General features: G+C 31.9%; 2 protein-coding genes across 2 annotated transcripts; one reads left to right on the top strand and one right to left on the bottom strand.

The window, feature by feature from the left end:
* The first annotated feature begins 2,081 nt into the window (after positions 1 to 2,081).
* LOC105861301 (olfactory receptor 5T3-like) lies at positions 2,082 to 3,050 on the top strand. Its single transcript, XM_012746690.2, has one exon. It carries the CDS (start codon positions 2,082 to 2,084, stop codon positions 3,048 to 3,050), a length of 969 nt encoding a protein of 322 aa, XP_012602144.1.
* Positions 3,051 to 8,519: 5,469 nt separating this feature from the next.
* LOC105861269 (olfactory receptor 5T2-like) lies at positions 8,520 to 9,548 on the bottom strand. Its single transcript, XM_020286671.2, has one exon. It carries the CDS (start codon positions 9,450 to 9,452, stop codon positions 8,520 to 8,522), a length of 933 nt encoding a protein of 310 aa, XP_020142260.2. The 5' UTR covers positions 9,453 to 9,548.
* Positions 9,549 to 14,328: the final 4,780 nt, after the last annotated feature.

Consider the following 14,328-nt stretch of genomic DNA (forward strand, 5'->3'; position numbering starts at 1 on the left):
GCAGGCGGCATGTATTTTCTAATGGATTCCTTTAATAGACTATTAGCACATTAAAAAAATTATTTGCATATTTATTTCCTTTCATCTTACTTCTATCTGCCTCATTCCTGTTTGGCCTTGAATCTCTTCAGTAAACATTTGGTATATATTCCTTTGATTCTTTTAAGACAGAGAGAAAGAGAGACTTACTGTGCAACAAGAGGGGAAAGTATGAGAAAATGAAAAAGAATGGTAATTTTTAAAACAGAAATATATTTCTTGTGATGATCCAAAATATATGAATACATATTTACACTACTTATTGATGACTTTATAAGCTATTTTATTAATATAACAACTCAAGCAAAATCACTCATTAATATAAGGTATATCTAAGTGTGTATTTGTGTGCTATGTTCTAATTTGTAATATATAAGTTGTCTGGATTCACACATGCTGAAACTTAAGTGGATTATCTTTTTTTATACTAGAATTTTCTGAGAATAAAATGAGGATTTTTGTTTCATTCTGTAGCCCATTTATGAAGCTATATACTTTATATATTAGAAAAAATCTTCCTCTAGGATCTGTGAGAACATTTATGAAAGAAAATAGACACATAGCTTTCTTCTCTTTCTAAAAGTTTTAATCTTACTTGTTTATTCTCTTCTTGATGTATGGTCATCTCAATATGGCAAAACATTAGTATGTGTTACATCATTAATATAAATCATTTGTAAATTACTGAATTCAGCCTGGACTTACATAACCCAGAGTTTTTATTCTTTTTAAAACCATTTGGTCTATGTTATGCTGAAAGAAAAACAAAGTCTTTGTGCTGAAATCTTCCCCTCAAATTTAGTGCATTCAGTACTGAATTATGTTTTCATAAATGAGGCTTTCAGTATGGATACAGGTCCTTCTCTAACTTTATTTTGTTTTCATGATTTATTTATTTTTGATTGTGTAATATTCTTTCTTTATACTCATTAATGAGAAACAGAATGACAACATTAAGAAAAAATGTGTTCAAAAGTCAAATACTACTTTGTGACAAATATAGTGATTTTATTCTTTTAGCAATAAATTTTATAAAGAAATGTATTAGTTATTGTTGGTGCCATTTTGCCATTTATTTCATAGTTATTTTAGAAACTTGAAAAGCAAATATAGTATACCAAAAGAATAGCCATGATTTATTGTTAACAGAAATTTGTCTTAAGATACAGCCAAGGATTTTGCAAGAATAAAAAGTGCATGAATTGAGATACATCTCATATTGTTATTAAGTTAAAATTTGAAAAACAGTTATGGTAAATAAATTACAGAGTCTAACATCTTGAAATCAGGTGATATGTATTTCAGGGGTAAAATAAAACAAAACAAAACAAAAAAACAGGATACTTGCTAGAATAAAGGAGATAAAATGATTTTGTTTAGAAAAGCTGCCCCAAGCAAAAAGTTGAAATATAAGTCTAACCTATACCAATTTTACTCTCGTGAAAAAATTTTAAATTAAATAAATTTAAAATTGTTTTCCTCATTTAATTTTAAGTGTGGTTTCTTCAATTTTAAAAATAGGGGGACAGGGGTAATATTTGTAACCATAACAATATTTGTACTACCATAATATGATGAAATAAAAAGAAGAAAAAAAGAGAGAGAGAGAAAGAAAATATTGTGAATATTAAGGAGAGACAATGTATGCACTTTGTAGCAAATCTTGGACTAATAATCAGTTGTGTGCTTTCCACTATAACATCTTTAAATTTAAATATTTCTATATTCATTAATCCTTTTGAGTTTTAAGATGATGTCATATGAGAACAAGTGGTAGAAAATACAATTGAAGCTTAAATGGAAAACAAAACCACTTTAATTGGAAGGTTTTTTAACATGACAAATTTAGCCAATAAATGAATAAAGTCATTTTTTCCTTTTCCTTTCCAGTAAAATTCATCCACTTGAGCCCAACTTCTTCATCCCTGCCTATCCTATTACTAACAAGGAAATAGTTATGCATTAAGAAATGAACAAGGATAAAATTGGATGGACTTATTTTCACAGGATATTTCTTTTATAATCAATTAATAAAAACTGAAATGAAGGGGTCGTCATCAGATTTGGTTACATACACACTTTATTTGAAGAACAAGACTGAAGTCACCATGTTTATATTGATGGGCTTCACGGATGATTTTGAGCTGCAGGTCTTCTTATTTTTATTGTTTTTAGCAATCTATCTTTTTACTCTGATAGGAAATTTGGGACTGGTTGTATTGGTCATTGGAGATTCCCGGCTCCACAACCCCATGTACTACTTTCTGAGTGTTTTATCAGTCTTGGATGCCTGCTATTCTACAGTTGTCACCCCCAAAATGTTGATCAATTTCCTGGCAGAGAATAAAGCCATTTCATTTCTTGGATGTGCAACACAGATGCTCCTGTTTGTTACTTTAGGGACCACAGAGTGCTTTCTCTTGGCGGCAATGGCTTATGATCGCTATGTAGCCATCTACAACCCTCTCCTGTATTCAGTGAGCATGTCACCCGGAGTCTACGTGCCACTCATCGTAGCCTCCTATGGTGGTGGCATTTTACATGCTACTATCCATACAGTGGCTACATTTAGCCTCTCCTTCTGTGGGTCCAATGAAATTAGACATGTCTTTTGTGATATCCCTCCTCTTCTCGCTATTTCCTGTTCTGACACTCACACAAACCAGCTTCTTCTCTTCTACTTTGTGGGCTCTATTGAGATCGTCACCATTCTGATTGTCCTAATCTCTTACAGTTTCATTGTGTTGGCAATTCTGAAAATGCGTTCTGCTGAAGGGAGACAAAAAGTGTTCTCTACATGTGGCTCTCACCTCACTGGAGTGACAATTTACCACGGGACAATCCTCTTCAGTTATATGAGACCCAGTTCCAGCTACGCTTCGGAACATGACATGATAGTGTCCATATTTTACACCATTGTGATTCCCATGCTGAATCCCATCATCTACAGTTTGAGGAACAAAGATGTAAAAGAGGCCATGAAAAGATTTTTGAGAGAAATTGGTTCATAATTAAAGTATTCTTTTAGAATTGAGTAAATTTGACAAAAAAGTTGAGTTTGTCAGTTCGTATCTCTATGCTGATGAACTAGAGAAGAAAATATCTTCATTTTAGTTAATACTGCTTATATATTCTAGGACATTTCCAAATAAAGCATTAATTAGTCCACCAATCTAGCATTTTTCAAATTTAAAGAAATTGTATCACCTATATGCTGATTGTCTTGTTCAAAGAGATCCATATGAAATATTCTTTGACATAAGTGTATTGCTGGTGCTAGTAGTTGTGTAACTAATTTTCACTTACTAGAAGGTTAGAACCTCATAACTAGAGGTTATGTCCTCAGGATCTTCTTTTTGATATATGTACATATTGCTCATAGAATGTCTTTATTATTCATTTTGGGGTTACTTCTCCATTTTAGAATCCCTAAGAAAACTTCCAAATATTACCTTATTCCCCCTAAATGTGCCCTTATATGCCGAGATCCATCCAAGCTTCTGAATATGCCTTTTATTGTGTCTATTTCCACACCACAAATTTTTCTTCCACTATTAAATTATTTCCTTTCTTTTTTTGAACCACAAAAAATTGATTTCATCTGTTCTGAAAGTACCAACACTATACTGATACTAGATGTTAGTATTTACTGAGAGTGTTCTTAGGACTCAGGAAACAAATAAAACTATAGCCTAGAAAAGAAATTAATGTCTGTGTATATGTGTGTGTGTGTATATGTATATATGTATATACATATGTATATACATATATATAAGAAATGAACTTGCTTTGTCATTGTTCCTCAACATTGACACCTAATTAGCAAGCACAGACAATGGAAACAATTTTACTTTACCTGTACTCACATCTGGTTGTACATTATTCTACTTTACTTAGTTTTGTTCCAATATTTGTTTATTTGAAGAATCACTAGGAGTAGAAATGAACTTTTCTTTCCATGAAACACATTCTCTTCCCTCCAAGTATATCTTTTTCTGTGAAGTCACCAGAAAATGATCCCATCAAAAATAGTAACCAAACTGAAAATTTAAGACATCAGTTTCTAATGTTTTATGATGCATTATGCAAAGAGAACTCAACCAACTCTATTAGAACAGCAAATGATTGCAGGCAAATCTATATCAAAATTTCTTAAAAGAAAAACATTTTGAAAGATAAAACACTGACTACATTGTAGACAAGATTATTTCTTCTTCCCCTCCCTCTTCCCTCCTCCTCTTCCTCCTCTTCCTTCTTCTCCTTCTTCTTCTTGTCCTTCTTCCTTTTTTGTTGTTGTTGTAGACAGAGTAATTTCTTTCCATCACCCAGGCTGGAGTTCAGTGGCACAGTCCATACCTCACTGCAGTTTCAAACTCTGGGCCTGCTCCTGCTGATCCTTCCAGTAGCTGAGACCTCAGACATGTGCCACTGTGCCAGCCTGATTTATTTTTCATTTTTATTTTTTAGAATCTGGGTCTGGCTACGTTGCTCAGGCTGATCTCTAACTCCTGGCCTCAACATCCGAAGTAGCTGGGACTTAGATGTGTGCACCAAAGTACTTGGCCGAAATTCTATCTTATAAAAACTAAGCCATTTGAACCTATAGCATCCTAACCACTTTGGTACGGCACTCACCGGCCCCAAAACCTTGCCCACAGCCGGCACTCACCGGCCCCAAAACCTTGCCCACAGCCGGCACTCATAGTCCACACGATAGTTGGTGCTGTGCATTGACGATGACGAATCCATTTTGCTCTTGGGTGATGAGAAAAGCTTTAAAGCACTGAAAGCTTGTTTTACTTTACAGGCAGCTTTACTTGTATGTAAATCAGAATAGGTAACATATACATATATGTTTTCATTACGTTATTTTTAAATGTTCACAATTTTATTTTGATAAATGAAAATTAGGAAAGTCATTTCATGGCTGTCGGCTAAAGTCGCTGTGTGCATTCATCTGTGGCTGTCGACTATGGTTGATGCTCATACCGAAGTGGTTAAAATTTAGTTTTATGTTCATGATCTTTTGAGGAGAGTTTCCTGGAAGGAAAAAAAAATGTCTATTTCCCCACAGAGTCTAGGTAGCCATTTCTTACAAAATTCAAAATGCTGACATTGATGTGGCAGTGGTGCAGCAGATGCCACACAAGCCTGAAGCCTGAAGTGTGTGTCTTACTGTGTGCTAGGGTGGGCCAGAGGCACAGTCCATGATAGAGGACTAGAATTTGTGGCTATGGGGTTCTTTCTGGAGCTGGATTTTACTGTGACAGCCCCTAGATTTGAGTGCAAGGCAAAGTCCTTTGTAATTTCTCTCCCATTCCCCCAAGTAGTCAGTAACTCTGCATTGTGCTGCCTGGAGTTGGGAGAAATGTGAGGTACAGTAACCTGGGTAATGTAAAACAGTCCTTCCTCCCCTCTTCAGTGTGTCTTTTCTTATTATTGTGCCATCACTAGCCACTTTGAACTCTCACCTTGCTTCTGAGAAGATATATATATTTTTTATGGATAGTTGTTCAAATTGATGTTTCTATAGGGGGACAATTGCTGAAAAGTTCTCCTCTGGCATCTTCCTCCATCAATCTCCTCATATGGATTTTTTAAAGTCAAATACGTGTAAAAGTATTTCAGAAAGAAAAAAACTAAAGTATGGACAAAAATATATTTAGACCATATACCTGAAAAGACAGCATTGATTATAATTTTAGAATAAAATTATAGAATGCAGGAAAGAGCTTTGAAATAAGCAAACAAGGACATTTTATAATGATGGAATGATGGAATTTTATAATGATGGAATTTAATTTGCAATGAAGATGTAGAAGTGAATGTTGCCTGTACAAACAGTAGTGTAACGAAAAATACTCTACAGCTGAGAATTTCTCATAGAGGAAATGTAAAGACAGAAATAGGCAGAAGCATTCTAATGTTGAGAAAACCTATATACCTCTAATAAATATTTTCAAGCAAAAAGACATTAAAAAGCAAGAAGACATACACTGAGTAATCAAAACATTGTTTTATATGTTTATATTAAACTTTGACCCCAAAAGAAAAGATTCTCTTTCTATTCAAGAATATAAGAGGGAATTAAAAAAAAAATTACCATATATTAGCTAAAAAGCAGAACTGAATGTGAAAAATCATACAAGCTTTGTTCTGTTTAGAAATGAATAATAAAATTAAAACAAAAACTCTCCCATTTTGGTATGCCAAAATATATTATTAAACTATTTTTAAATTAAAAAGAAATAAGAAATAATTTAAAAATGTTAATGAAAATATGACTTACAAAAATAAATGGATTGCCACTATCACAGTGTTTATTGGAAAATATATAGTTTAGAAAGCAGGAAAAAATAATTGCAAATAAACTAAAAGAAGGAAGAGAAAAAATTTAAGTGACAAAATAATGAAAAAGGAAATCTTAAAATAATTAATATTTAAATAAAATGCTATTGGTTTAATTTATGTATCTTAATTGAAATAAATATATTGTTATTGAAAGTATTTTGTCTAAAATATTTATTCATTAAGGAAATATTTATTGAGCAACAGTATGTGAGACATTGTTCTACACTCTGGAAAATAGACAATAAATCAAGCATAATTAAAATGTATAGGATGTAAAATAGTGATAAATGAAATAGATGCATTTAACAAAGAAGGAAGAAGAAAAGCTGTAAAGGAAGTAAATTGCAATTATCATAATGTAATCAATAAGGTCTTCATTAAGAAGAGACAATTAGAGAAGAAACCATGTGAATAATAGAAGAGTGCCTTTCGAACAGCAGAAAACAAATGCAGAAAAATTATGGGGGCAATATATTATGTTAAAAGATGCTATGATTTGCACTCCACAGGTTTTTTTTTTTTTTCAATTTAATAATCCACCTTAGGGAAATATCCTTAGTTGTACTCTATTTCTAAGGTGATTGTCCTATTGAAATAAAAGGATAATGACAACCATTGAGTAAGAGAATGACTTCAAAAATAGACAATAATATCAATAATACATAATAATAATAATAAAGGGAAAGAATGAAGGCAAGAAAAGAGGGACAGAAGAAGCGAGAGAGAAAAGAATAAAGGAAATACACAACCACTCAAAATTATCTTTGAGGATGGCATAAGGAAATGAGATCTGTTGGAAGTAAGGTTAAGTGTAAGCATAGTAGAGACCCTTTTCTGTACTTCCATCTTGGGCCTGGATAATGAGAAATGGTGGGACCTGTAAGAGCATCACAGACTGATTGGGGTTAAAAGAAAACAGAGTCAAAAGCTGAGTAGGTGCCAGGTTTATAGGGGATCCCATAAAGATGGGTGGGTACTTAGTTTGGAGAAGAGCCAAATCTGCCAGCCAGTTGTGTGTTACTTTTGTTGTTTTTCAATTTAAGTATACTGTTGACAAATGCTAATGTCTAGTCTGTATTCAGTGAGGAATTAAAGAATAGGTTTTATGCCCATGCTTGGGATGATATAGGATAAGGGAGAGAAATACATTTTCACATCAGCCTAGAAAAGACACACACCTAAGAATTTGAACACATTTTCTGTGGTATGTAAACCATAGGCTAGGATTAGGTTACTGCAAACACACAGAAATAAGGATTGAGTAGATTGTTTACAACTGCTGTTAGATAACAATGAACCCATAGAAGTGGTCTAGGCTTATGTGAATTTATGTGATCTGTATATTTGTTATTTATCAGATAATATTTGATTGCGCTAATGTGATATAAAGTCATACATAATTGCAGTTTGACAGCCTTCACAATTTAAGTTATATCAAGATAACACTACACAATTTATAGTTTACATGAATGTGTTGCTGTGTGTATAAATATATATACATATATATTATAATATAAATTTGTATGTTGAAATCTGAACCTCTAATACTCCAGAATGTGATTTTATTTGGAGTTAGGGTCTTTAATGAGGAATGTAGTTAAAATGAGGACTTTTAAAATGGGCTTTAATGCAATATGACTGGTGTTCTTATAAGAGGAAGAGATCAGAACACAAAAATATACAGAGGAAATACCATATGAAGACAGAGGGAGAAGATGGGCCTCTGCAAACCAAAGAGAGAGGCCTCAGAATAAATCAACCCTGACAGCACTTGATCTGGGAATTCCAGCCTCCAGATTTATGAGAAAATAAATTTCTCTTCTTTAAGTCATAGTGTATCTGGTATTTTGTTATTGTAACCCTAAAAAACTAATATAATCAATATCAGCATATATGTATATATGTGTATATATATGTATACGTGTGTGGTGTTCATGAACTTAGTAAGAAGAACATGGATGACGCAGTTTTTCTACATGTGTAAAAAGAGCATAGGTAGAAAGTTGACTACGATCTTAAGATGTTCGATAAGAATAGAAAAGCACTAATAAACTCAAACAAAAAAATTTGCTACTCAGCCACTGAATATCAGTCTTATTTTTTTTTCCATTTAATCTTTAGTGTGAAAACTACATCATACACCGATTTTTCCCAAACACTCTTTTGATTGCCTCTTTTACATCTTTGTTCCTCAAACTGTAGATGATGGGATTCAGCATGGGAATCACAATGCTGTAAAACACCGACACTATCATGTCATGCTCCAAGGCGTAGCTGGAACTGGGCCGCACATACATGAAGAGGATTGTCCCGTGGTAAACTGCCACTCCAGTTAGGTGAGAGCCACACGTAGAGAAGATTTTTCGTCTCCCTTCAGCAGAGTGCATCTTGAGAATAGCCAGCAGAATGCAGCCATAGGAGATCAGGACAATCAGGATAGTGACTATTTCAATGGAGCCCACAAAGTAGATGAGAAGAAGCTGGTTTACGTAAGTATCAGAACTAGAAATAGCAAGGAGGGGAGGGATATCACAAAAGAAATGTCTAATTTCATTGGATCCACGGAAGGAGAGGCTAAAAGTGGCCACTGCGTGTAACATAGCATGCAGAATTCCACCAACGAAGGAAGCAACGATGAGAGGCACATAGACTCTGGGTGACATGCTCACTGCATACAGGAGAGGGTTGTAGATGGCTACGTAGCGATCATAAGCCATTGCCGCCAAGAGAAAGCACTCTGTGGTCCCTAAAGTGACAGCAAGAAACATCTGTGCTGCACATCCAAGGAAGGAAATAACTTTATTCTTTGCCATAAAATCTACTAACATATTTGGGGTAATAACTGAGGAAAGACAAGCATCCACGGAAGACAAAACACTCAGAAAATAGTACATGGGGTTGTGGAGCCGGGAATCCCCAATGACCAATACAATCAGTCCTAAATTTCCCATGAGAGTAAAGAGGTAGATTGCTAGAAACAGGAAGAAGAAGATGATCTGCAGTTCAAGATTGTCTGTGAATCCCTTCAGTACAAATATGGTAACTTCACTGGCATTCTTCATGTTGAAATTTCATAAAACTAACTTAAAGATATTCCCAAGATTACAATTCATATTACTATGAAAATAATTAACAATATTGTAACTCAAGGGAATGTGAAGTGTGTCTATATTTATTTCTTGGCAAAGTATAATTTCTCAGCAGTGGATCAGAAAGCAATGAGAAGACACAGTGGGTCAAGGGTTGATTTCATTCACTGTGGAATCAAAGGGAAGATTTGTGTGTTCACTAAGAGGCTGAACTCACGCCATTGCTAAAACCATCAGGTCAACTGGTCAATTTACTGCTGAATTCTATTATCTAATTTCATTTTAATTTTTAACATTAAATAACATTAAAACACCAAATGAGTGGCAAAAAAATTATTTTTGACATCCAAACGTGAGAATATGTATCAGTGGACAGAACACAGGAATAAAATGTCAAAAATATAGATTTTACAGCAATTGGTGAAAATGACTTGCTATAACTGACACACTTGTAGAATATGAAAATTGATATTTTTAAAAACATTGGAGTATACATTGAAGGAAACAAAGTAATATTGAATCCATAATAAAATTTCAAATATAGAATATGCTGAAATATTAGGTTATTTTTACAGAATAGTAGCTTTCTGTATTATAGCATTTTATAAGCTAATTTCTAAATGTTTTTAGCTCCTCTACATTTTATTGAGATTGTCTGAATAGAAATAATCAAGATTTATGAAAGAAGATGAACCATGGTAATTATATCATAGCTTATGTTTCATACAAATTTCTTTCTTAAATACTTGGCTTTATATTGTTCTTTCGTGTATAAATAGTTGGCCATTTTTATCACTTTGGAAATATAAATTCTTGATAATATATATATTTTTTTCAGTTCCCCAAATCTCTGATGAAAATTGGTAAGATCAACCTAAAAAAAGATATAAGATATATGACTTTTCTTTAAAGGTGTTATATATGTTATATGTGTTTAGCCACTGTTGATTGTAGATTCAGTGAAATAGCAGCTAGATTAGTATTAACTTTCACAATTAAAGTAGATTATAATGTATAGTAATTAAAATTATAATACATAATAAATTTGCAGAATAAGACATTCAGTATTATATAAATTAATTTAGAATATTTATCAAGTTATAGTCCATTTTGTTAATCAGTACGTAAGTATGTAGTTAACCAATGACAACTTGTTACAGGCCTTACCATTGGTAAAGAAGATAACTCAATAAGATCAAGACCAGGTTTAATAGGAAAGGGATAGGGTTTATAAAGAATTTCACTTTTATTTAATATAAATTTCTATGGTAAAAGTAAATCAAAGAGAGAGATTTTGAATAAGCGAAGTCAATTATATTCCTATATAATCTTTATCAATATTATGAAAAATAATTATATTTTAGAAAATATGTAGTTTACATTGTTAATCAGAGTTCTTAAGGTTAGTGGAACTTCCTTTGTTAATTATAATTTTTTAACAGTTTGTTAATTTGCAAATGCAAACTAATGTGACTATACCAAATTTGAAACTTTTATAAAACAAAAACTATTAATATCATAATCAAGTTAAAAGGTAATTATGTTATTGCATATAATAGAAATTATTATCAAGAATTTATAAATTATACAGGCAAAATATACAATTAGGCATGTCACTAAAAAAGAAGCATAAATAAGCAATGAAATTATATTTAAAATCATTTTCATTTAACTAATTTATTAAGGGACTTAACTATCTTGGATAGTTTACATAAGTGGCATCATACTATATATGACCATTGTGCCTTCCTTCTTTTACTTAGGATAATGTTTTCAAGATGTGTACTTATTGTAGTATATATGAGTATTTCATTGTTTCTATAAGTACAATATTCCATTGTATGCATATACACCACAATTTGTTTATCCATTAATTTGTTGAAGGACATTTAAGCTCATTTAAGCTCCTTCCATCTTTTGGCTATTGTGAGTAGTATTACAGGTACATATACTTGTTTGATTGCCTATTTGAAAATCTTTAAATTATATATTTAGAAGTGGAATTGTAGTGTAATATACTAATTCTAAGTTTAACTTTTTGAAGAACAACCAAACTGGTTTTCACAGCAGCTGAGCCCTTTTACATTTTACATCTCCACCAGCAATGAACAATATCAATTCCTCCATATCTTTGCCAACACTTATTATATATATGAGTCTCTTTATTCCCATCTTAATATGTGTGAAGTGGTATCACTTCATGGTTTTGATTCACATTTGCCCAGTGACTAATGATATTGACCAACTTTTCATAGACTATTTGGCCATTTTTATATCTTTTATAGAGATGCCCTTTCAAATCTGTTACCAATGTTTTTTAATTGGGTTATTTGACTTTATGCTGTTGTGTTTGTAAAAGTTGTTTATATATCCTGAATATTCAATCTTTATCAAATATATTTGCTGATATATATTTTATTCTATATGTTATCTTTTCACATTTTTGGTAATGTACTTTGATACACAAAATCTTAATTTTGTTAAATTTACTTTTTTCTTCTGTTACTCGTGCTTTTGCTCTGCTGTTGCTAAATGTCACGTTTTTTTTTTATTATTTTTTTATTTCAGGGTATTATGAAGGTCCAAACATTTTGGTTACATTTTATATCATTGTCTCTCCCTAGCTGGGGTTACAGGCATGCCCTTCCCCCAACAATGTTCACCATGTCTTATATTTGTGATTTACTTTCCCTAATGCCCCATCCCTGGAGAATATCATGTTTAAGAATGCATTGACAAATGCAAGGACATGAAGATTTACCCCTGTGTTTTCTTTTAAGAGTTTTATATTAATGGTTTTAGCTCTTATATTGGTCATTGATCCATTTTGAGTGAATTTTCATCTATATTGTGAGATAGGGGCCCAACTTTATTATTTTGCTTGCAAATATCCACTTGTTCCAGTATTCTGAATTCATTTTGAATCAGTATTCAAACTAACTACAGTGGTATTTCATTGCTTCCTTTGATTTACCAAAATTTGGCTTGTCTGGCAATATTAAAAGCTGCTATAGATGTGATTAAATAAACACCTTCACATTCTTCCTAGGAATATAAATTGGTACCTCCACTAGTAAAACATTTTTGCAGCATCTAGTGGACTTGAAAATATTTATGCCATATGACAATAATTTCCATGTATGATCCAATTATTTAGACTAGATACATTATTGTATGTGAGGAAAATAAAAAAATAAAAATATATGAATTCCATTAATTTTTGTAATAGAGAAGAGCAAAAACAATGGAAATGCCCATCTAATTTAACTGTATGAACCAAATCTGTAATATAGTTAAATCTTGAAATCTTATGGTTAAGTGAGGGGAAGAATAAGCCCATCAAAAATGATGTAAACATCACAAATCCACCTTGTAAATGTTAAAGTTATATAAAAACAAATTGTATATAGGTGAATATATGTGTGTATATATAAATCCTATTTATCCAATGACATAACAGTATATGCACATTTTAAAAAAGATTTGGAAAAACATAAAGTGTGATCATCAATATTGGTTGCCCCTAGAAGAGGTAAAGGGAATGAGAATAGGAGAGGATGGAGCAATGGCAATTTAGTTTATATGTAACAATATATTACTTTAAAATAATGAAGCTTACATGACAATACTGTTGCTTAATGTGGGTGATGGAAATAAGGTGTCTATAATGTCATTTTCTGCAATTCTATGTGTGTGTTTGTGTGTATATGGGTATGTTTCATTATCCAATAGTGGTCCAACCCTTAGAGTTTTGACTGCTTGACCAAGGTAAGTTTATGTAGATGGGGTACAAACAGAATCAAAAGAAAGAAAATACAACTTTGATGGATACAATTAAACCTATCAATTTTTAATGTCTTTGGGAGTCATAAGAAAAAGATCAGCCCCAGAACAATTCTTGCTATCAGTTCAATGATATATCTGGTTCATAAGTAGCATAGGAATTAGAATCAGAAATTATATGTTCATCACTCAGCTTCATGATTAAAATACATGTGTGATGTTACGATTTCTCCCTAAAGATTTTCCTCTTTAAAATATCCATATATTTGAAGTAACAAATAAGCAGCTCAATGATATACAGCCAGACAGAATAAATTAATGTGTAAAAAATAAATATATGAAGCACTTTCCTTTTATATGCCAATTTGCTTATAAATTTAAGATGACTATAAAATTTGATTTTTGTCATCAGATATACATATTTTTGATTAGCAAATGTTGGGTTACAAAATTAATTAATATTATACCTAAGTGATTTACAAATAATGCAACCAGAACCTTGAGCCAGATATTTATTTTTAGCTACATATAATTAATATATCTATTTTGTGATTATTAATGTACACTCAAACATTATTTTATCAGGATTAAATCCAATGAGTTCTGAATTCAGTATTTTAACTGATTTTTTTATCTGCCCACTCTTTATGTCTCTGAATTATTCTTTGTATAATAAAATAAAGAAATTTATGTAGCCCAGGCAACACAGTGAGACAGTCTCAAAAAAAATTAAAAAACAAAAAAAAGAAATTTAGTAAATTGTGTGATTTGTTAATACTAAAAGTACACACATAGTTTACCACAATTCAATTTGCTACATCAAAGTGGACTTACTTTTACTTTGTGTAAATGATAGTGTAAGACTATGATGTTAAGCACTTCAACTAAATTCCTTTTGAAACCAGCATTTCTACTAGATGCCAAAAGAGTTATATCGTGTGTGACTTAGTCAATATTAGAACATACTGAAAGTTCTCAGGGTGATAAAGTAGAAATGACTATGATTCTTCAAGTATTTAATAAAATAAAGTTAATTTTATTAATATAAGGCCACATGTATAAATAC

Source organism: Microcebus murinus, chromosome 4 (genome assembly GCF_040939455.1).
Source record: "Microcebus murinus isolate Inina chromosome 4, M.murinus_Inina_mat1.0, whole genome shotgun sequence".
Taxonomy (NCBI): Eukaryota; Metazoa; Chordata; class Mammalia; order Primates; family Cheirogaleidae; genus Microcebus; species Microcebus murinus.

Bases quoted from the DNA above. Each gene is read 5' to 3' on its own strand.
- LOC105861301 (XM_012746690.2), top strand. From the start codon at position 2,082: ATGAAGGGGTCGTCATCAGATTTGGTTACATACACACTTTATTTGAAG.
- LOC105861269 (XM_020286671.2), bottom strand. From the start codon at position 9,452: ATGAAGAATGCCAGTGAAGTTACCATATTTGTACTGAAGGGATTCACA.